The 23901-nt window shown below is 33.7% G+C and overlaps 1 protein-coding gene across 4 annotated transcripts in view; it reads right to left on the bottom strand.

Moving 5' to 3' along the window:
- Tmtc2 (transmembrane O-mannosyltransferase targeting cadherins 2) overlaps positions 1–23901 on the bottom strand; it is a 386771-nt gene that overhangs the window by 119662 nt on the left and 243208 nt on the right. For all 4 annotated transcript variants that reach the window (XM_020186707.2, XM_074084059.1, XM_074084058.1 and 1 more), the window contains exon 8: positions 9455–9576. In XM_020186707.2, coding sequence (XP_020042296.2) covers positions 9455–9576 — 122 coding nt within the window. The remainder of the gene's footprint in view (positions 1–9454; positions 9577–23901) is intronic.

Below are 23901 nucleotides of genomic sequence, written 5' to 3'. Positions count from 1 at the left end.
AACAAAGGCTTAGACCAGGATATAGTTTTAACAAGGAAAGACACTCAAATTTTCTTCTATTTCACACATTATCAGGAAAAAAACTATCAAGCTTGGAAAATAGAAGCCATATGTTAAAAGCAGAATTTAACTCAGAATAAAATGTTTTCATGCCAGGTTATAGGACAAGAGAGTCAATATAACATAAAACGAAGAACAAGCTGGAAGTCATCAAGCCAAAATCACAGTGTATCCCTGAGGCTTATTTAACAAATTAAAGCAGTATAAAATGGAAAAGAAATGCCCACAAAGTAATGTGGGATCCTGTGTCTATAACTAAAAAATAAAGAGTAAGGATATACAATTAAGATGCCTACATAATTATCCTTTCTGAAACCAAAGCTGTTTCCACCAGTCACAAGTAGTAGAGATTGGCTTTCTCCTGAAAATGATGGACTATAACTCATAGGATATGAACTGATGCCTAGCTTCTACCTCTTCCACATCTTCCTTTTCTATAAGTGGATGGAATTATTTAATACAAGTTTGATGTAGGACAATTAGTCCATTATATACATTGAGAATTTAGGTTAAGTCATTGACTGGTGTGGAAAAAGAAACTAATGATAGGAAGCCTATGTACTCAATTCAAACTTTAATATTTTTTCCCTTTTTAAATAACATGTACTTAAGTTCATGAGGCAGCTATTCAGTTTTCAATAATGGCATTTAGGGATACATTCATATGACTGCTATGATAGTCCAGGAGAAATGGTTATAGAAATAGAGGCAGTGTCATCTCAGAAAACTCATTTATATATCAAAATCTATTTTGATATCTGGGAGTTTACAAAAAGGCTGACTTTTCCAACTAATTATGCTTTCTGTAACTCAAGCACTCTTCTCTTGGTAAGAGCAAGCTGAAGCTTACCCATGAAGGTAAAGGTGCTTAATGCTAAACTTTTCTTTAAGCTCAGATTTAGAATTTTAAGGAACCGATACCCAAGAAACCAGCATGATCTTTCTCCATTTTACTACCTTAAGATTAGAACCTTATAAACTTGTTTATCCATCATCTTCCTTTTCTGTATTCTTCTTGGCACTCAATTAAGACTGCTGAAGTCTATTTTACTTTGTACTTTCACATTCTCAAAAACTTAAGGTTATAAAGTGTACACAAACATTTTATAAAGTAATTGTTATTTAACCTATTTAGAGATGATGAGACTTTTATATCAGAATTTTACATAAGAGATCAAATATTATGAATCAAACTTTCTTTTAAAGTCAAATGAGAACATTTCTTGAGCCATCACTACTGACAATCTAAAAAATTCTAAATATTAAAGATGGGACAACGTGTAGAAAACGTGAGTATTTCAGACATCTCGCATCTTACAAAAAGTTATCAACCTGTCAAAGCCACTCTCTACATGCCAGGAAATGATCTGGCATAAGCCAGACTGTCAGTAGAGAAGATCACAGTCATATTTGCATTATTAACAATATTGAGTTTAAGGATTTGGAATAAGAGGAATTGTTAAGCAGATTGCTTCTATTCTTGGAAAGGTAGAAGTATAAAGTGTTTATAATGCAAACATCATTGTGACTAAGAACTTCTTAAAGCCAAAAAATACCCTGTTGATCTTTGCATCACCACTTTTATTTATTTATTTATTTGCTTATTTTTTATTTATTTTGGTGATGCTGGTGTTTTGAACTCAGGGTTCCCACTTGTTAGACAGGCACTCTACCACTTGAGCCATGCCTCCAGTCCTTTTTCTCTTCTTATGTTTGAGATGTCATAGCTGGGATGACAAGCATGTACCACCATGCCCAGAATTTTCTGTTGATATGTGGTCTCATAAATGTTTCTTTGCTCAGGCTATCCTGGAACCAGGATCCTTCCAATCCTACCTGCCCCAAAGCTAGATGATAGGTGTACACTACTGCACACAGTTATTGGTTGTGATGGGGCTCTCAAAAACTTTTTGCCTGGGCTGGCCTCAAAATTTTGATCCTCCTGATCTCAGCCTCCCAAGTAAGTAGAATTACAGGCATAAGACACCTGTATACACCTGCATCACCACTGTTAATAAGACAAAGTTCTGGGCAGCAAGTGTGTGTCCAATGAAGGTTTTTAATAAAAGTTTTTTTTGGAGTCTTGGAAGACGACCACACATTATTTAAGAGGCATGTCACAGGGCTGAGGAAGTGGCTCAAGTGGGAGAATGCCTGACTAGCAAGCATAAGCCCCTCAGCTCAAACTCCAATAACCGCCCCACTCTCCAAAAGAAGAGGCATGCCACATCTCCATCTCCATCTCCGCAATAGCATGGAATATCACAATATTTGAGGAGCATGAGGCTTGAGTCAGCTGGCTATTCTAATTGCACCGAAAGAAAACTACCGACCAAATACAGAAGCCAAAGAATCAAAACAAAAATAGCAACAACAAAATTAAAATTATTTTAGAAGCAATATAATCCTATTTATAAATAAATGAAAAGTTAGCACATCTTTTCGAACATTTCAGAATATATATGCAAATGCATAACAGCTAATTTCTTATGTGGCCTTTAATGTCATAGAATTTGGCATTAATTTAAGTCAGAATGAAATTTAAAGTAATTTTTATTGTTCTTGATGCTATCTAGCAAAAGTAAACACCTGTAGTGATGACTTGTATTCAGCGACATACAAAAGCAGACTGCAAGTCTGGGTATTTTGGAGATATCTGGGGTCCTATGTCACTTAGTGCAGTAAGTAATTATAAGATTGATAATAGATAACAAAAAGTAAATCTTGAATTTCAGAAGGGGGGGGCTCCTAAAAAATGAACTGTCAGATTCAATATGGTTCACAGAAAAAAAAAATAATACAATTATAGCAATATTATTTTCCAAAACTCTAAACCATAAAGTTTAGATAAGCCTACTTCATATAAGATCTTATGCTGAATTGAACTTCCTTCTATATTTCACTTACCATTTTAGTAGCACAATACATGTGATATGCTTTCCTTTCTCTTAGGATTGATTTTTGCAGTGTGAATTGGATATATTCACAATAATCACTAAATCAGAACAACAGGAACTACCTTTTCTCCCTTCTCTTCAATCTAGACACAGTTGTCCATGATGACAATAAAACTCAAATGCTGGTCAACGTACAAAATGAAAAGACACTGCTCTGAGGAAAACCAAAGACAAAAAAAAATCTCACCTCTAAATAGTAATGCTAATGACAAAAGACTCATGGAAATATACAGCACTGCACTTCCAGGTAGACTACGCTGACACCATTTTAGCCTGGGGTATGGGGGTTTTTAGTGGAACCTCAAGTACTTTCACAACTGGAGTTTTATGTAGCCCAATTAACTTTGGCTAGACACAGAAGTCTGGCTTAGTGCTTCCATGCAATAGCCAAAATAAAGGTTTTCTGTATCAAGAATTACTGTCAAAGTCTCCAATATCTTTCCTTCTCTTCTACTAACCTAAATCTGGAAAATAAGCTAACAGCCAAGTCATTTTTATTACAATTTAAATCAATATTAATTTTACTGGCTTAGAAAAACTGCAAAATATTTGTTTTAAATAAACTGAACAGAAAAAATGACCAAAATTTTAAGCAAACATGTGCAGAAAGCTATAGAACCCACATAGCTTTAGAAACAACTAGAAAATAATTTGAAGTACAATAACAGAAATGCTATTCCTTTCTTTCTCTCTTCATGCATGCCCAAATTTAAATTCATGTTATTATTCCTCGGTAAGAAAGTTTAAACAATGAGTAAATCACAATTTTAGGTAAAGCAATTCAAACTCAGCTTGTGTTTAGTATTGTAACTGGACATGACATTGGTATGAAAGTTCCATATATTTTAAAGAGATGTCATATGGGTCAAACTTTATTTAAACATGAGGTTACTAGCAACTTAAATGAAGAACTACTCCCCAGGAAACCCTGGAAATTTTGTGTTAGAGTTATAATGTAGGATCAAAAAGCACCAATGGCCTAAAACTATAGTCCTATATTCATAATAAAAATGAATTTAATCAAACAAAACTGATGGTTTAAAGCCAGTATAAAAAAATAAGTTATAAAAAGTGGAAGGAGGGTATAATGACTTACTTTTAAGAATCTCCTATCAGTTCAATCAGAATACCAATGGAAAAAAGTTCCACACTTAAAATTATTTACTATTGAATGAAATTAATGACATCCAATTCAGAAAACCTTAGGGTAACATTTAGTTCTTCTACTATGTAATTACTAAGTAATTTTGATGGATGTTCCTTAAATCTTTGAGATTTAGTCCTTTCATTTGTAAAATGGGGATAGTATTCCTTAGGCTTGTCAAGAAATAACCTATCAAGCATAGGAACTCAAGAGGTGCACATCCCTGTGGTGACTACCTCCCTGTCTAGTGTTTGGAAGATTACTCTGTGTCCACTCTCATCCATTACACAGAACAGATCATTGAGGATTAAATTAATGTTTAACATTGAGTAATAAGTCTAAATACAAGTGTTTACCAAATGAAGGGATTAAGCAGGGAATGAGTATCAGGCTAGAGAGACAAATGTATTAACAAATCTTATACCTAACATAACAAAAAGAAACATACACAAGGATACAGGGATAGTTACCAAGACAGTGAAATCCCTGTCCCACATCTAGTGTCAAAAGACAGATTTATGGGTATTATTCAATTTGAAAGTGCTGTTACAGAGATACTGAGAGCACTGCTAAGGAGGGGGTTCAGAGAAAGAAAAAAAAAATCCTGCCTGAGAGAGAGCCAAGCAAGACTTCACAGAGGAAATAAAATTTCAACAGGCAGAAAGAGGAAAAGGACATTTTTTGGCAAAGGAATAAAAATGGATATGATCTATAGAATGTGCCAAAACATTCTGGAAAACCTTAAATCCCTTTGAACGTTTCTAAATATTACATGAATTCTTAAAAATGTGTAAGAAAAAATACACTGAGAGAATCATGCTACTGACTGTAACAAAGTACTGGTCCATGTTTCTTTTTTCTAATTTTCCTCAAAAAAAATAGAATTCTTATATAAAATCATACAAAACAGATTGCAAGTCAGTTTCACAAGGTTTATAGTTGGCCATTTTTGACAAAAGGGTAAACACACCATTCCATTTCTATTCCCCTCCAGTTGAGACTAGTAGCCAATTTCATACTGTAACATATTTAAAACATTCAGAAGTCAAAGTGTGACATTTTCCACCATGTCAATTCCATGGTAAGTCAATAGCATATTACCAGGCCAAGAAACCCACATATAGACAAAGGCAATCCTTCAAGATAAAAAATTTTCCAAATCTTATAATTTAGAAAGAAACTGTTAAAGATGGTTCTGGGTTCTTGGCACAGTCACTTTAAGCCATTCCATAATGGAGTTTGTATTTCATCTAATCAGCAAGTCGGAAACTATAAAAGTCTTAGTGGGGGGAAAATTAAAAATTTGGATCCTAAGACATGAATTTTTTTCTTCCCTTCCATGTGTTTCTGTACAGGAAAACTTTTAAATCTTGTTAAGAAAAAAAAAGACTTCTAAAAAGAATAAAGCAGCCTTTAAAATCATATTTTTGGTACAGGAAACTTAAAATATTTAGCCTTGAAAATCAAAAAGAAAAAGGGACACATGGTTTCTATATCCAGTGTCATGATCTAGGCATACACAGAATTATGTACGTTTATGTTTCAATTTCTTGCTTTTTCAACTTTTTTTTGGAGGGGAGAGGCAGAATCAGGCATCTGTAACTTTTATAGTTAGTTTTTGAAAGTGATAATTTAGCAAACTAAAGTATTTCCATTTGAATTCAGTAAGGAAATATCAGATAGCAGTTGAAGCAAAGAGTATGTGGACTCTATTCTTATGTGAAGTTGTGTGAATTACCACCCTATTAAGATCGGAAGTAGAAAAAGTGACAAGACAATTTTTTCCTAAGTGATTAAATCAGGTAAATTATCATTCTATAAATGACAGAAATAGCAAGGTATACTCTTCAGTTCTGAGTTTGTTTTCCTTTCCCTTTCTCTGTTTTTGGCTGGACAATTTCTTCTTTCATACTTTTTATTTCTATAATTTTATGTTACTGCACAGGAGAGTTTCTTTGCTTTCATCTGCCTATCCTTTAAGTGAAAACTGTTTTTCTAATGGAAAGATTTTATTTGTAAAAGTTTGTCCTTTTTTCCCCCCACAGTATATCTAGTTTTCATGGCACCCTGCCTCATGAAATGATACATGTTATCATCTCTGTCTAAGGATTGTTATTCTTTAGACTTGCTTCTCCTAATAATTTGTTTCAGTTCTACCATTTGCATTTGAAGTTTACCTAACATGACTAAAATTTCTATGTTGCCCACGGATACCTGAATGAGTTAATAGAATCTGAGTGAAGATCTTAAGCCATATATGGGTTTTCTACATGGGATAGATTCACTCATATGTGTGTTCTACATGGGATAGATTCACTCATATGTGTGTGTGTGTGTGTGTGTACACAGTACTGGGGTTTAAACCCAGGGCTTTGCACATGCTAGATAAAAGCTCAATCACTTGAGGTACACTATCCTCGGTCCTTTTTTGTAGTTTGTTAGTGAGATAGGGCCTCAATAACTGCCTGGGCTGTCCTCGAACTCATCATTTTCCTACTTCCCAGTAAATGAATAGCAATGCATCGCTATTTTTGGCTACTAGATTCCCTCTTGTGTGCCTGATTTTGCACAGTAATGTATTAGGGACCTTGATATTTATGTAGTTGGTAATCTTTTCCCTAAACTAATTTAGTTTTTTTTAAATGAGAATTAGCAATTTCTGGAGAAGTAATGCATGAGGAGAAAGTGTGTGCCAGAGATAAGTCCTGTGTTGCTAACAGTCTGCCATAGAATAGGTGAGTGGTATTAAGGACCTGAGTGGTGCATGAGACAACTTTCAATCAATCCTTTTTTCACTTTCCATGTGAGATTATGTTTTGTTGCTACACCTAAAGTTGGGGACTTACAAAGAAAAGAAGGTTATTGAGTTTACAGTTCCAGAGATTTAAGATATAGCCACAATCATCTGCTTAGCTCTGGTGAGGGTCTTCTAGCTACATCATAACATGGCAGATGGCATGAGCAGAAGGGAAAATCATAAGGCAAAACAGGTTAAGGCTGGCTCTTTTAACAACTCCCTCTTGCAAGGATTCACTATGAAAGAGCAGCGTTAATTCCTTCTGAAGGTGATGTTGCCATGACCTAATTACCTTGAAGTTAATTCCGCTTCTCATCATCACCACATGGATCTCTGAGAGGTACACTCAAGCCATAGCCAAACCATAGCACTGCTTTCCTCTTCAGTGCATCTTCACCTGTGCAAGCTGATCTTAAGTCATGGACCTCTCTTATTCATTATGTTTCCTTTCCCCCATTTGTGAGAGAGTAAGACTGTTAACCACTAAGTAGGCGAGCACCTTTAGGGACAAACTCCTGTATTAACTCACTTTTGAAGTGTTCATGCTCAGAGAAAGTCTCATCTGCCATCTTTATAAATAAGCTAAGCATGCTGAAAAGTGTTCCTGTCCACTGTTTTAACATTTGAACATGTACTCCATGAACTTGAGCCAAGCATGTCCAAAAATATGTCTGCCACCCTCCCTTCTGGAACTATGACCTTAACCTAAGCATGTCAGAAAGATGCCTGCCCCTAGAGTACTTTACTATATGAATATGAATATGTATAGACTTAAGGTACCTGCCATAGGTAATAAGTCTTTCTCCACTCTATAATTTCATGACCATTCTTGTTTTGGCCTTACACTCACCAATATTCCAACGCAGTATATTCAGTTACAAAAGCTTATTCTGATTTACCCACATGAACACCAATTTCTTTGCCCACCATTTATTTTGCACCTTGCTCTGTCACTGCTAGATTTCTGTTCTCTGAATGAACACACTTGGTAAGGTTTTTTAGTGGACTGATTTTTATTTAATTTCTTGGCCAAAGAATTCCACGACCACTGAGGTTAATTCAAAACTCAAAGCTAGGATGATATTGACAAATTCTTAGCAAAGACAAAACTAATTCTCCCTCCAGATCCCACCCCAAGAAAAATGAAAGTTTACACAGGATTCTTGTGCATTATTTTATGTTATCCCTATACTGAGGGTATAAATTGCCCTACATATACTGAGGGCATAAATTTAAGGACCTAATTCTTGGGATTTCACTGGCTCACAGTTTAGTACCTACTCCAGAAGGAAAAAAAAAACCAAAAAGCCCCATTCCATTGATTTCCATAATTGGTAAATGATTCCAAACAAGGTGCCAGGTCCGATCTTTTATTGCCATTTCATTTCTAGCTACTGGAATCTCTCACTACTTTTGAGCTTAACTAAGCATTAAAACAAACTGTTGGGGCTGGAGGCATGGCGTAAGAGGTAAATCACCTGCCTAGCAAGTGTGAGGCCCTGAATTCAAGCCCCAACACCATAAAAAAAAAAAAAAAAACACTGTTATATTTCATTAAGCGTATCTAGGTATTTTTGAATAGGATACTTTCTTATTGTCTGGTCTACCTATAAGTTTCTTTAAGAGCATTTTAGTGGTATTTGTGGATACAAGATATGTTTTTAATGTACCATCTTCTGTGGAATATAAAATGATATTTTTAAATAATTCTAAGATACTTACCTATGAGTGCACTTAGGAGTCACCTCCCTTGCCATTTGCTCTTTGTTTTTCTAATATTCATTTTGTAATTAATATAGGAGAGGATTAGGGGTAATAACTAAAAAAACACAGATATTAAGAAGAAAGCCTAGATCTCCAACTTAGTTTGTGAGCTCAGGAAGTTTAATTTTTTAAAAAACTGTTCCCTATTGTGTAAAATGAAAGACATTGAACCTAATTTTAAATATGTGGCATTGCCATTTTTGTAGGTCACAAAGGTAAGTTTAGCAATCATTTCTTATGTTTAACACTCACATGACTTTCATCGAGCTTTGAACTTCAGGAGTGCTGGTCACACAGTTGGTGGCCAAGTGATGGATCCACTTCTCTTAAGAATTCCATTAAAAGGAATTGCAACATATGCAAAGTTTTAAATATTGGTCATTTGAAAGAATCAAATTTAGTTCTAAATAGTCATTTTGAGGATAACATTGATTCATAAAATATGATATTTATGCAAATATTGCTATTAGGACAAAGTCATTATGTAATCACATATTCAAGGTTCTCCATTTTCTTTTTCCATTAAGTTACAAGAAGGATCACTACATCTCACATCTATCTAGGCTAAACACCAAGCACAGAGTAATAAATTTTTCAGTACTTCCTGTACAGTATCACCATCATCAAGTCCTTACCTGAGTTAATTGGCTCAGAACCAGTACTCACACTTCAGCCGGTTTCAATATATATGGAGAAGTCAAATTCTAAAGAGTCAGTAAGCTAGTTACTCACTGTGAGAGCTAGCAGCTTCCCATAGGTGAGATGTGCAGGGATGTGGTCAGTCTTGGACCTCAATGATTCCATGTACCAATGCTCTGCTTCAGGGAGTTTGCTTAATCGCATGTATGCTTCACCTGGAAAGAGAACAGTAGTGGTCACTCAGGATACAAGCTCTGGTGTGTGATTATACAGTAGGGTGGTGATAGGTAACATTTCAAAAAGCCAAAAGAAAGAGATCTGAATACTTTTACCATGAAAAAAATTAAAACTACTTGAGGAAACAGGTATGCTAAACCTGACTTACACATTACACAATGTGTACATGTATCAAAACATCACATAATCCCTCATTTATAAGTATAGTTTTTGCCTTATTATGTATCAGTTAAATGAATTTAAGTTTGCAATAAATCTATGAAGGAAAAGAAGAAAACTGAGTCTATACTTTTCCAAAAGTATTTGTAATAGCAGTATCATCTTTATGCTTATATTCCATGATATTTTAGACACTGTGGCAAGTACTTTCATTCATTTTCTCAATTAATTCCCAAGGAAGCTGTCATTATTTTTATTTTATAGATGAAAAAATTGTGTTTGGAAAACAAAGTGAAGTACTTGTGTTAAAACTTTGGTAAGTAATAGATCCAAAAGATAAATGTATACACAAAAACAAACATGATCAGCTACACATCTATAGACTATGTTGGCAGTAGTGGAATTACACTATGGAACTCAGGGGAGAAGGGAAAGAAAAACAGAATGTAAACAACAATATGGAAATACTTCACATCTGTGCAGGTAGAGGACATAAAACTGCATAACAATGGGGGTGGGATGGAAGAAGTAAGGTACAGTAACAAGAGGAGGTTGAACTGACCAAAGTAAAGCATATTCACAGCTGGGATACACTGAAAAGTCCTTTTGAAAACTGACTTTGGAATTTATAATTAAAGACTGCAAAATGAGTACAGTATGCAAGGTGGGAGTTATGGAGGACTGAATGGAGGAGATGAAGATAAAAGAATTGGGTGTTCATATATGTAAAGGAATACTAGGATGAAACCTCTTGTAATTGCTTTAAGTGAGAAGAGGGTGGGGGAGGCAGATGGAAGGGGTAATCTAACCAATGTACAATGTAAGGCTATTCAGAATGGTCACAACAAATCCATCCCTGCACAATGAACATATGCTAATAAAAATGGAAAAAATGGTAAATAATAAATAGAGTCTTGATTTTTTTTAACCATGCAACATGTGGTTCCTAAGCATAGGTCTTTTGTCACCATTTTTTTCCAAAGGTAAGACAGTTAGTTCTTCTGAATGATGTTATTTTTTTTTTACTCTCATTCATTCATTCCTTTAGAAATTCAAGTATTTTTTATAGAAAGCAGCCTTCTTGTAGCAGTATGCAAACTAAATTTTACATTATCCTTATACAGAAGGCATGAATTTGCCATGGATTCTGCCATGTTAAATAAGTATTTGTAAATTCAGCAAATGGAAATTTTTCTTAGTAAAAGTGAATCACATCCCTAAAGTTTGAGAGCCTTTTTGAGGGACTACTTGAAGAAAAGTGTAGTCTTACTCTCCAAGGTCATATACCTTTGCTGAGGAAGTAAGACTAATTGAGTTAAAATACCTTTGGTGTAAACATTGCTGGTAAAGTTTAATCTTTTCCAGAGACCCTTTGCATTTTAAATGTTAATAAGTAAAAACAATTTACCAGTCTCATTTGGAAAATCCAATAAACACACAACAATTATTTAGCATGCCTAGTTTTCAGACACTAGTCATTACTTCCAAGTTATACAAAATTTTTTGGCGGGAGGGCAGTACTGGGGTTTGGGCCTCACACTTGTTAGGCAGACAATCTATCACTTAAGCCATTGTCCTAGTCTTAAATTATATAAAATTTAGCTACTAAGTTTAATATTTCACTAATAACCAGGCAGGAGAAAAAAAACTGGAAATAAATCTAAAAGTATGTCAGTTGCCTGCTTTTTATCACTCCCCTCTCCCTTATAATAGAGTCTAGAAGAATATTTAACTGATAGAAAAACTATATTGTAAGATAACTTGTTAAATGTATGTTAAATATTGTAGTTTTAATAAGCACTGAAAATATATGCCACTAGGTTTCTGAGAACAGGCAACGCTAGGTTATGTCCCAGAGAGACCTTTGTAACTTAAGTGACCATAATTGTGATAGCTTGCTTCATTTAAAAGCACAGTGTTTTTTCCTAAATGTATTATTCACATTAGTTGTACATCTTTGTTCAAGGGAAGAACTGAGTTCCCCCTTTAAAAAAAAAATCAGTCACTTTTTATTAGCACAGTACTACCAACACAAAAATATCTGATGAATTGAGTTGATCTATTGACCTCTAAATGCCCTTTGCTTAGCTGGTTAGTAAAAAAATATTGGTGACAAATATGCAATATGCAAAAGCACATGTGTTTTTTCAAACATATCTATGTGTTTCCAGTTCTTACAATAGTCTTTAAACTACACTATCATAAAAATGATAGTTGGAAAATGTCTGAGGGTTTTTGTTCCCCATAAAGTTTAAAACATGCTGACATTTAAGAAACTGGCTAGATTAAATCACATGTTTAGGATAAGATGCGAGAAATGCTGAAGCTAAGACCAAAGATTGAAATAGAATACACAAAAATGCTTTTAGTTGTGAACATAGTAAGTTAGGATTAGATTTTTTAAAATGTCTATTAGATCCTGTAATAATTTTCTTCTTTTTATTTTAATATAGCTATGAAAACGGATACACTGTCAGACAGATTTTTTTTCTCATGTTGAACAAGTATTTTCGAATATACTAAAGTGGTAATTTTTCTTAGAAAAAGCAAACCTCTTTTTCACACTAAAACAATATTAGACATGACATACATAAAAGAAAAGATGAAAAAGTACTGAAAAATTAAAAGCAATTAGTAACAACATATATCTAAACATTTAATTATAAACGGATTATAAAGACAGAAGCAAGAAGAGCTTACATTATGGTCTCCATCTGGAATCAGCCTGGAATTCTACTTGACCACTTCACATTCTTATATAGATAAAATTTTGAAAGTTGTACAACCATTGAACTTAATATAGCTTCCACTTCTAGTTTAAAAAATAGTGTTTAGTGAGAAAACCCTAAATCCAAAGTGTTTCTGAAGATTCAAATCTTCATTGTGTTTGTTGATATACAAAAATCATTTCAGAAAGAAGTGTGTTTTTTTTAACTGTGTCAGAAAACTATCATTAATTTGCTAAATAATTAGTAATTGGACAATTTCTTCACTAGAACTCTTAAGTAGCTGTGTAAAGCTTCTGATATACAGAAATATTAAAGACCTGTAAGTATGTAAGAAAAAATAATCACCCATCTTGGCATTTAAAAGGAAAGTGACAAAATTAGTCTACTTAAGGTGCTAGTTCTTAAAATTTAGAAAAATTCTTTGTATAGGGATTCATTGTATCTTAATAACAAAGGATAACAATCATATATTAAGTGTTCACTATGAATTAGGGTAGCAAGCCACTGGTGGTAAATGTCTGACTTCTATTCACTCACTCTTCTTATTCTACACTTAAGACTCATAGGGAGGCTTAACACATTACTCACCCAAACCACTCACCAACTGTATATTTTCAAAACCAAACTATTTTCTGGCCTCTTTATTAGCTTCTCTCTCTCTCTCTCTCTCTCTATATATATATATATATATATGCATTCCCTGATATAATTGAATGTCACTACCTGGATTTTATGGAAGCACAGTGGTTAGGTAGCATAAAATAATGAACATGCAAAGTCATAAAACTTTAATTTTAACGTGGGACTAGGCTGCCCTCAATACATTGACTTAACCAGCTATTAGGCAATTAAATAAAATTTCCATCTCCTAGCTCAGGTGAAAATTATACTCTCTTACTCATAGAAAATTGTTTTCTATCTGTGGTACATTGGCTAGTAGGTTCATTTCACTTTGCCTTGGGCTCATCTATTAAATAAAAGCAATAAGGAAGAGTGATAATAATCCACAGCTGACCTTTAATTTTGCTTTCTATACATATGTGATTTGATTCTTAAAGGAAATATGTGGTATGTAAGGTGCACTTGGGTGCTAAGGTTAACCTCAGCACATAAAAAAGTCCACAAAAGTAGTAATAATATCAAATGCGAAACCTAAAATGCAATAAAATGATCATGGATACCTTGGATGTGGCAAAAAGGCAACTCAATAAAGATTTAAGAAACAAACAATATAAGAACAAGTACTTGCTGTAACACTAGTACTGCAATGGTCCAAGCTTTCCATCCCTCATTTCTAATCCACAAGAAGGGATTTATGGAGGAAGAGAAAGGCTCAGGGGTCATATGACAAGTGACTTGCACGAGACATTTAACAACCAATACTAAAAGGTCTGAATGGCTTTAAGACCAAGAATTTTTCCATTGCATCAAACTAACTGCCATGTGAAGCTTACTATTTATTGACTACATACAAACATCTTAATTATCTTTATATCTTTACATTATTCTTACACTTTAATGAACATCAACATACAAATGAGGTGACTATGGCTCACTGAGCTTAAATAACATGTTTAAAGCGAAAAACAAGCAAGTGCCAATTTCATAATTTGTATTAGAGTTTTTTTCTGGCTCTTTACACCTTAACATTCTCCACAAATACCATAAAAAAAAAATCACAAAAGAGATAAAATAACTGCATAAAGTGCCATTAGTGGCTTCACTTTTCGGAGAGAGTAGTATCTATGTAATCCTTCAAGCATGATTAAAATATTAAAATCATAAAAATTCCAGAAAGATAATGGCTACAGGAAAAGAAAGTTCAGTAAATTCATTAAGGAAGGAAATAAAGATGGTTGGTCAGGAAGAAGGTAGAGGGGGAGAGTTAAGTCATTTTCCCTGGTACTGTATATTTTTCTTAATCTACAATAATAGAAAAAATTGTTTATAGTTCCCTGGAGGAAAGAATCAATAATTACTATTTTTCCATCTCATCCTGCAAAAAATGACATACTAGAGGCACTTTCATAAGAATGAGATTTGTTGTGCGATGATGTAGCGATCAGGTTCATCACCCAGATTTATTTCCGATTCACTCACAGACAAAAGGGATTTGGATGTCTCTAGTCTGGCTTGAGGCAGATGTAAACCAGTTTCAGATGTAGAACAAATAATGTCACTCTTCCTCCCTAAAAAGCCTCAGGTCTCAATAACCAAGGCAAAGGCTAATTCCTCAAGTGAAAAATACTGGGTTTTGGTGATGTAATAGTCTAGAGCTCACTGACTTCTTGTGTTACCCATGACTAGACAGCTCCTGCTTGCAGATAAATAGCACAGGTATTGGAACATATTATTATGACTCAGTAGAGTTTCTCTTTTTTTAAAAAACTTTCATGATTACCCTTATGAAAAGTGATCCTTTTCTTAACTCCTATATAATTGCTAAATGCTTTTAAAAAATTCTTGATAATTTGCCTATAAATTTAGATTATCCAACAAAAATAATATGTGCTAAACTTAAAGATAATAATAATATATCAGTTGTTACTGCCTTCACAGTGCTTACAATCTAGTGAGAAAGAAATTTATTGTGTTTTCCAAACTTGATTTTCAGTACACGTGAAACAACAGCAAAATATTTTTTTACGAATTGGACTGAATGCATCAGAAAAGGTGATTATATATATACATATATACGCATACATGTATATACACATTATATATAATTGTTTTGTGAGTAGAAAAATACTAAGTAAACAATTATACAGGTGGTAAGCAGTTATGAGAAAAATTATGGCAATGACACAGTGACATATTAATGACAATTGTGGACAACACCAAATTGCATGTACCTAGTTATAACTCAAGTAATTAGAAAATCTTTATAAGTTCATTCATTAAAAATTTAAACCACAGTAGCATACACATACACACACACACACACAGAGAGAGAGAGAGAGAGAGAGAGAGAGAGAGAGAGAGAGAGAGAGAAGCACATTGGGGAGAAAACTCATTTTGTAAAAGCCCTCACATAGGTTACACCATTTTTCGCCCTCTGGTCTTTAAAGAATGATACAATACTTCCATGCAATCTCTAGCAGGATCCCAGCTGCTCATCTAGTAAAAGCACTTCATTGCCACTACTGGAAAATTTAGGATGCTTTACTTACAAGACAGGCATTCTATCTTAATCTGCCTTATTTCAAAGCACCCAAGTTCAAGGACTTAGCTGGTTGCTAAAGCATTCATCACATTTTAAAGAATTGCTTATTATTTTGGTGATTTTTATATTGACTTTTTTAGTGTTCCAGTCATTTTCTTTTAGTGAGTATTTTTCACAATATTTAATGACTAGGGCTCCCCTCTTTTTTTGGCAGTGCTAGGTTTTGAACTCAGGGCCTTGTACTTGCTTGTCAGGTGCTCTACTGATTAAGCCACATCTCCAGCCCTTTTTAGCTCTGGTTATTTTGAAGATAGGATCTCACTTTTTGCCCAGGCTGCTGTGGACCAAAATCCTCCTATTTTATGCTTCCCACAGTAGCTGGGATGAATTTTTCCATTGCATCAAACTAACTGTTAATGTCTGTTATACAGAGAAGGAAAAGAAAGAAAAAAAAATCAAGATTACAGAAATGGTTATTTACTAACAATAGACTTTAACAATCACAACTTCTTCTACTAGAGCGAAGGGGGAAGTAAAATAGTGTTTCCAACTGTTAGATTGAGGGGCATCAAGAAAAGATTCCACAAATAACTCTTCATCAAGTTCTGCAGAATTAAGTTTAAGGGGAAATCCCTGAAGCCTGTGAAGCTGTTTTTAATCAAATAAAGGAAATGTAGGGGAAAAAATGAATGAGTTTCTTTAGGTAAAAACACTAATCATAAAGAAATAGGTTGAACTTCATTGAAAAGTTAAAAATGCTCCTAATTTCTAGTGAGGTTATATACAGCTGAGGTGCCATCAAAATTTAACTTGGAAAGAAGCCAGTATTTCTATGTGACTATTTCTCTACTTGAAGTTTAAATCCTGAACTTTTTCAGGCTAATCAATTTATGTTTTCAAGCAAATATGATCACTCAAATAATCAATGCACAAATGTTAGAGCCAATCCTATTAAATGCTTGGAATTTTCCAAAAACAGGGAAAGAGTGAGACTGTGTATGTGTTCAAATCTATGTTGAAATAAAGATCCTTCCCCAAGAACACAGTATCATCCTCTACTACTGAAATACTTAGGGAACAATAAAAACATGCAAACAAGCATTAATTTGTATTTAAAAAAAAAGTTTATGCCTGAGCAAAAAGAAATTAATTAATTTTTAAAAATTAATTTAAAAAGAATTAATTAAATGTATTAGCCAGGAAGGAATAAACAAAGAGAACTAGAATAGTTGTACAAAATGAGAAGGGACACTCCTACTGGACAGAAGAGTAAAATGGAAGATTTTTTCTGTTTTATATAGTTTATAAGACATATATTTCATATATATTCCTGAATCAAGCAATAGGTCTCTATAATAAGCAATGCATAATGTATATATAATATAAATTGCTTTATTAATGTTAATTAGTAAGAGATAGGTGAAAATTTTAAATTCATCCTATTTTTAATGAATACTTGAGGATAAGATCTACAACAACCCATAAAATCCCATTTCCATAATTAACGTGTTGGCAAAAACAACTTCCATTCTAGAAGAAAACACTGCATGCTCTATTTTCATTCTTTATTCATTTTGAATAAAAGAATAGTTTCTATCAATGTAGATAAAATTAGAACTAAATAACAGCTCATTTGGAAAGCTACATGAGATTTTTATGTGGAAAACAACTTTTTTCTACCGATTAGGAAAACCAGACACACACATACACAAACACAGCAAAGAAAATTTGTAATGTATTTTATTTAAAACTTAATTTCTATTAGTCATTTGAGGGTAAGAACATAATACTCCAATGTAAGCCTTTTTGGCATGCTGAGTACACGGACTGAAGAGATTGGTGGCACAGCAGCAGCAGGATCTTTCTGACCATTCCCCCTCCATTCCCAAGCCAAATGTAGAAACTACAATTCCTTTTCCCTAAAGCAGGTCATAAAACTAGAACTCTTTTTCCCAGATACAAGCAAACCAAGCAATCTCTAAACAGAAAGGTCAATCTCTCCATTCACTCTTCTTCCTTGAAGACCTCACTCAAGAGAGGTCTTGCCTCAGATCCAGTGGGGATAGGGAAGGAACGCTACACAAAGGCCAAGAAGAATATGAAGGAGAGGCCTTACTGGATTACCCACCCCCCCACCCTGCCAGACTACTACCATTAGGTCATACCCTTCTGTCTAATCATATCTCTACATGGTTTTTCCATGCTTCATCAAACTTGAGCATAAAAATAATTTTCTTGGGGTCTTTGGGTCTTCATTTCTGAAAACTCCCAGTGACATAAAACTTTGATTAAATAAATGTGTTGTACTTTTCTTTTAGTAACCTATTTGTCTTAAGGACTGTCTGCCATGCCCATTATGACCAATGAGGAAGGATATAAAATTTCTGCCTCTAAAATTGTCTCTTTTGGGGAAGGGGGATAAAAAAGAACGATAGAGGGAATGAATTCAACTATGATACATTGTAGGAACTTTTGCAAATGTCACACATACCCCAGTACAACAATAATAAGATAATAAAAACATATTCTATTGTAAATATGTATAACAAAATGTCATTTCCTTTACACCAATTTTCAAGATTGTATTATTTCATATAAAAATTCCTTCTTCAACACAGCTATGCTCATCTAACTAAATGACATCAAAATTAACATGCTTTACAACACCAGATTTTAAAATCTAGTTAATGGATTTCCCAGATATAACATACCATCAACTCAATTTTCTAAATACAATCCTATCTACATTTACTACCCGAATAAAAGATGCACTTTTATTCAGATGGCTATTACCCAGCAAAAGATGAAAATATAAACATTTTTCTCACTTATTTCTACTGAAGTCTTGGAAAACAGATTTTTCAAATAGAACACATTGAAACTATTATCAGAGAATAAGGATGATATAATTAGGTATTAATTTGAGTATATTCATTTCCTTATAATTCAATTTAAAAATAAAATTTTTAAGCTTCAATCTTTCCTTTACCACAAAACTGGCAAAAGTATGAATTAATGTAACAGGTGGGCCTGTGTGGTTTTAATAGTAATGAAATATAATCAACTGTCTCATATCATATTTCTAGGAAAGGCAGCGACATTGAGACCTAAGCCTGATCCTTAGGCAACCCTACTATTGACATTCAAGTGTTCAGAGTCCCCACAGGGACCATATATCTTCCGGCCCTGGGTTTAATTGAAACTTTAAACAAAATATATTGCCTATTTAATGTAGCTGAACTGGATGCTGCTCTTTGTAGCATATAGACTAATGCCTAGAAAATTAAGGTCTGTAACCACATTACATAATGTAGAATTTATATCAAGCATGAATAATAAAAAGAAAGGACTTAAACCACTTCAGTTTTATAATGAGGAATTAATTTTTCAAACAGGAAAAGATTATAATTTTTGTTCATAAATTTTATATATTCATTGTTTCTATTCATAGCCAAAAGTCCGTGATTTTCCCCATTTTTTTGGCCACTTACCTTACGAAGCAAACTTCTAAAATCTTTCAAATCTACATTTTTTTTTTTCTTTCTGGATCAGGGAACTCTATGTACCTGGCATTAATCAGTCTTGTCCTTTCTGATGATGGAAAGTGAAATAAAAAGACTAATCTTAGAAATTAGAGGTGAATATTCTTTGGGGAATTATATAGATTAATGGCTAATCCAATTATATGGTCTGACTTGTCTGTAGGACTGACTCACTGCTTTTCAAGAGTGTGAATGGAAGAAGCCATAGGAAAATCACTAGAATGCAGAATAAGGGAAGCAGGTGGCACAAGAAGCTTAACACTACTGGAGTGTTAATGCTTCCACACTTGCATGACATGAAGCTCAAATCTCACAGAGTTAAAAACTAGCTCTTTCACAGTCAGCACGCTAAGTGCCTTGAGCAATGCATGAGAGAACAACTTGCCATGGAAGAAAACAAGGCATGCAAACCCAAACATAACCTGAATATCGTATAAGAGATATTTTGGAGAAGGTAAAGTTATACACACACACACACACACACACAAAACACAATTGAATATTCAACAAATGTAACTGACTTAGCTAACACATCCTATATAGAAAGCTGAGAGAGAAAGGGCCTTCTTTTCTAACCATTCTACCAACTGAATTCAGCAAATAAGAAAAGTTGGGATGAATTTACAATGAGAAATTTTGCCTTTTGCTTTCAGAAGTTGCACTGGGCATCTCCTTTGTCAGATATTTTTATCTGAATAATAGTAAAGAACCTAAAGATGACTGATAGCCATTAATGACACTTAATATTTTCATCCCTCAAAGTACCTTCCCAAACACAGAATTTATATAAGCTTTTTACACTGAAAATTGCTCTAATAAGCTGATATATTTCCCACTCTCTTCTCCTTTTCTGTGAATAGCACAATATAATTGGAAAAGACTCTCAAAACTAAAGTACTACTTTAAAGAGCCAAAAATTAAATCAAAAGATTCCTCCCTACTGGAGAATATGAGAAAACCAAGTACAAGATTTGTGAGATGAAGGTTAATGGAAGCAAATGTTCTTGACAATATTCAGTTCAAATTTAAAATTAAAGAGAATGTATATAAAACAAAACTAGGAATCACCAGAAGAGAATCAAAACATAATGATGAAAATAATGGCACATCAGACCCCTCCAAAAGAAAAAGCAATGTATCATTAATGTGGAATTTCTTCAGAAAAAGGAATGTAATCTTTTTGTAAGATAAATGCATTTTATCCATTATAAAGCTACATTTTTATTTAAGAGAACAGGAAAATATGCATACATATGCCAGCTGCAATACTAGTACCATGTTAGAAATGATAAGGCCGGAGTTGTTCTTAGGTGCTTTGTTTGGTCCAGTTAGCTTAACACACCCACATAGTAATAGATAAGATATTCTCAAGGGTGGTGTTATAGTTTTCCAGTTTATTAACAGTCATACTTATAAAGGATAGACACTATAGAGAGCTTTGGAAATCCCCCAGAAAGCTCCATGAGAGCAAGAGCCATATTGACTACTTACATTTCATGCCACCACCATATCTCTACCCCTAGCTCAGCACTTGTGACTTCAAAAAATGTTTGCTCCCAGAAAGTTATACTATGTAGTGTCTGTAGGCTGTGATATGACACAGCAGTAAAGCCTAAATTCTCTCTTACTGTACGTCACAGATGATGCCACTTGTTCTCAAGATTTATTACCAAGATGAAATGGCCTGAATCACTTGTATAATTAAACCAAACAATTACTTTGTATTGACAAAAATGAGTAACTTTATTTTAAACAGTAAATAGGCTTAAAATGACCTCTGGGACTGGAAGGACTTAAACTGATAAAAATAATTGGAAGCTACAGTTTAATTTTGTTTCTTATAATCCTTTAGGATTATTCAAAAGCAATGCTGAGACAGAGGTAATAAGAGAAATAAACAATTGTAGAGGAAAAGGGGAAAAAAACTGAATGTATTAAAAAACTATCCTGTATTCAATTTTTATGTACTACATATTTAATGCACTTGTGACAAAATTATAATTTCATAGATATTTTATTCTTTAAATAGGAGAGCTTTTTCTAATATGATTTTTGCTGGTGATTAAGTATAAAGAAAGTTATTTTGATATAGCAATAAAACCTTTCAGTTTGGTATCACCAAAGGGCTAAATAGAAAATGCACTGGAATTTAAGTCAGTAAAGTATACCTTTGGCTCCAATGCAAACTTTAATTCTGAGTGGGTCAACTCAGTTTTGGGGTGTTAATTTTTATCTTTGAAAATAAAGGAGATTATATCATGAGGTTTTTTAAGATATGAATCTTTAACCTCTAGTACTCCATCATTCTAAAATACACCCAAATTTTGAGACAAAAAAAAAAAAAAAAGGCGAAACTGAGACACAATATATGTCTGTAATGACTGTTGGAATAAAGAGTAATTTTGAGTAAGACTAGAAAGAAGCGTATATAATGACAGAAGAAGGAAAGGAACTCTAACCTAAACATGCCAACCTTAATGTATAGGGAGCACTCTATAAATGGAATTAAATTAACTGGCATTAATTAAGCGTGCTATTCAATTTTTTATCTATTTATATAGATAATGAAAAAAGAAGCATTTTGATTGTGGTTACTGAGAGGAATGGGGAAATGAGCCTGGAGAGAAAACATACACCAACCACACCATACAGAACTAAATAGAATCCCTATTGAACTCTGGTAACTGCAAGGCCATCACTAGTGACAAATACCTGTAGACTAATTGTATTTATACTGCTAAAAACATAAGAACTGACAAAGTATATAATCATCCACTTTTGAAGGTTAAAGCCCCATAGAAGTGATGAAGGTTACAATGGAAGTTCACATTATAAAACATGTACCAGGACAGACACTTGGCCAATATGCTTTACCTTCATTATTATTTTATCAATCTCAGACTTACAGTACTATTATAGCTATCTTATGGACCAGAAAACTGAGGCTTCCGTTAAGTAGTTTGCCCAAGCTAACTAGAAAATTAGAAAGTATCAGAGACATAATTTGAACCCAGGCTATCTGACTTCAGACTACCCTGAACTGTGGTCTGAACTATCATTTAATACAACCAGTTATCTCAAGAGGAAACCAAGATACACAAAATTAAAATCACACAAGGGGTTAGGCACAATATTAACACTTATTTTGTGACATGGTCTCTAAATATTTCTTGTATTCTCACACCTTATTAAATACAAGAACCTAGGCAAAAGTTTAATTTTGTTTATACAATGATATTTAGTGTCTGGTTTGTGTTATTTCTGTATTCTGGAAGGAAAGATACTCCTCAATTAGTTACTGAAACACCCTGGTCTTATGGAATTGGGGAATAATGAGAATATACTTTAATATAATTTTTTTTACTTGTGAATTGCCACCATAAAATTAAAATAATATTATGAGAACAAAATATGGTAAATTTAAGTTGGTAAACAAATTAATCAGATTAACTTGCAATGTACATAAAAATGCGGGAAACATGCTCATTTGGGTTTCAGGATAAGGAAAATGCAAAGGACTAGCATGTATTAAATTTTCAGTTATAGTGAATATAATTCAGTTATAGTGAATTATAGTGAATTTGTGAAACTGATAATAACACTCAAATATAATTGTATTTTTCACACTTATTCCTTCATTTCGCCCAGTTGCCAAAGAAAATAAAAAATAGAACAGGAAAACATATTTAGTATATATATATATATATATATATGTATACAGAATTGCTTAGGGGTAGAAGTCCTAAGGGGTAAGTGAATGAGACAAGAGAAAAATGAGTACTTGTAGGCTGTGTCTAGCCAGAAGTTATAATCCATCACTGATCCCTAAAGGGCACTTATAATATGTAAATGTGCAAATTAGAAAGCACATTGGAGACTGTTGATAAACTTGATAAGATAATCAGCACATGCTGACAGACTAATGAAACTGAGGAACTGATAGGGCAGCTTATCTCCTACACCATTTTTTTTCTTGTCAAATGGAGGCTAATCAAAATGTATTAGGAGTTAAAGCAAACACTCACAGGATTTAACCCATTTGATTAGGAGGTGAACCCACTCTCTGAGAAAATTATAGTTTCCTGAACGACCGAAGCTGTAAAACCTGATCGGCTGACAGATCTTCCCATAAAACTAAACAGAAGGCAGCCACCATAATTGTAGAAGAAATCCGGTATTTTAAATTATGTTAGAATCCTCTTCCAGAAACCTGTTAGAAGGCTTTTCGGAGTCTGGGCAAAGCAACCTCCTTCTTCCACCATGGAAAATAAGACAAAGACCTAAGCAAACCCCCAAGGACATACTTATCTTGGGCTGCCTATGTGTGTTGGGCCTTTGTGTAACCATATGAGAGTGGGATCCCAAGGTACCAGCACAATTTTCTATCCAATTTATTTACATAAAATAATTGAATGAATTTTCTGAAATCATTAACTATGGTGAACATCACCACTTTCCATTAACAGTAAAGATACCACATGCAGTCTGTTGCCAAGGATCTCAGAGCACTAATATAATTTAAGAAAAAAAAGTCTTCCTTGATAGTTGAAGAAAACTGAAGACCTTCTCAAGTACTAGAGTTAATAAAACCATACAGTAAAACCACTGTCCTTCTTCAGACAAAGCAAGAAAAATCAATCTCTTTCATATTTATTTTGATGTGAGAAACATCCAGTGTTAAAACAGAAAGGTTATTTCAAATAATAAATC

This window comes from Castor canadensis, chromosome 8, assembly GCF_047511655.1.
Source record: "Castor canadensis chromosome 8, mCasCan1.hap1v2, whole genome shotgun sequence".
Classification (NCBI taxonomy): Eukaryota; Metazoa; Chordata; class Mammalia; order Rodentia; family Castoridae; genus Castor; species Castor canadensis.
Note: the sequence above shows the minus strand (reverse complement) of the source record. Positions and strands in the feature narration are given on the sequence as shown.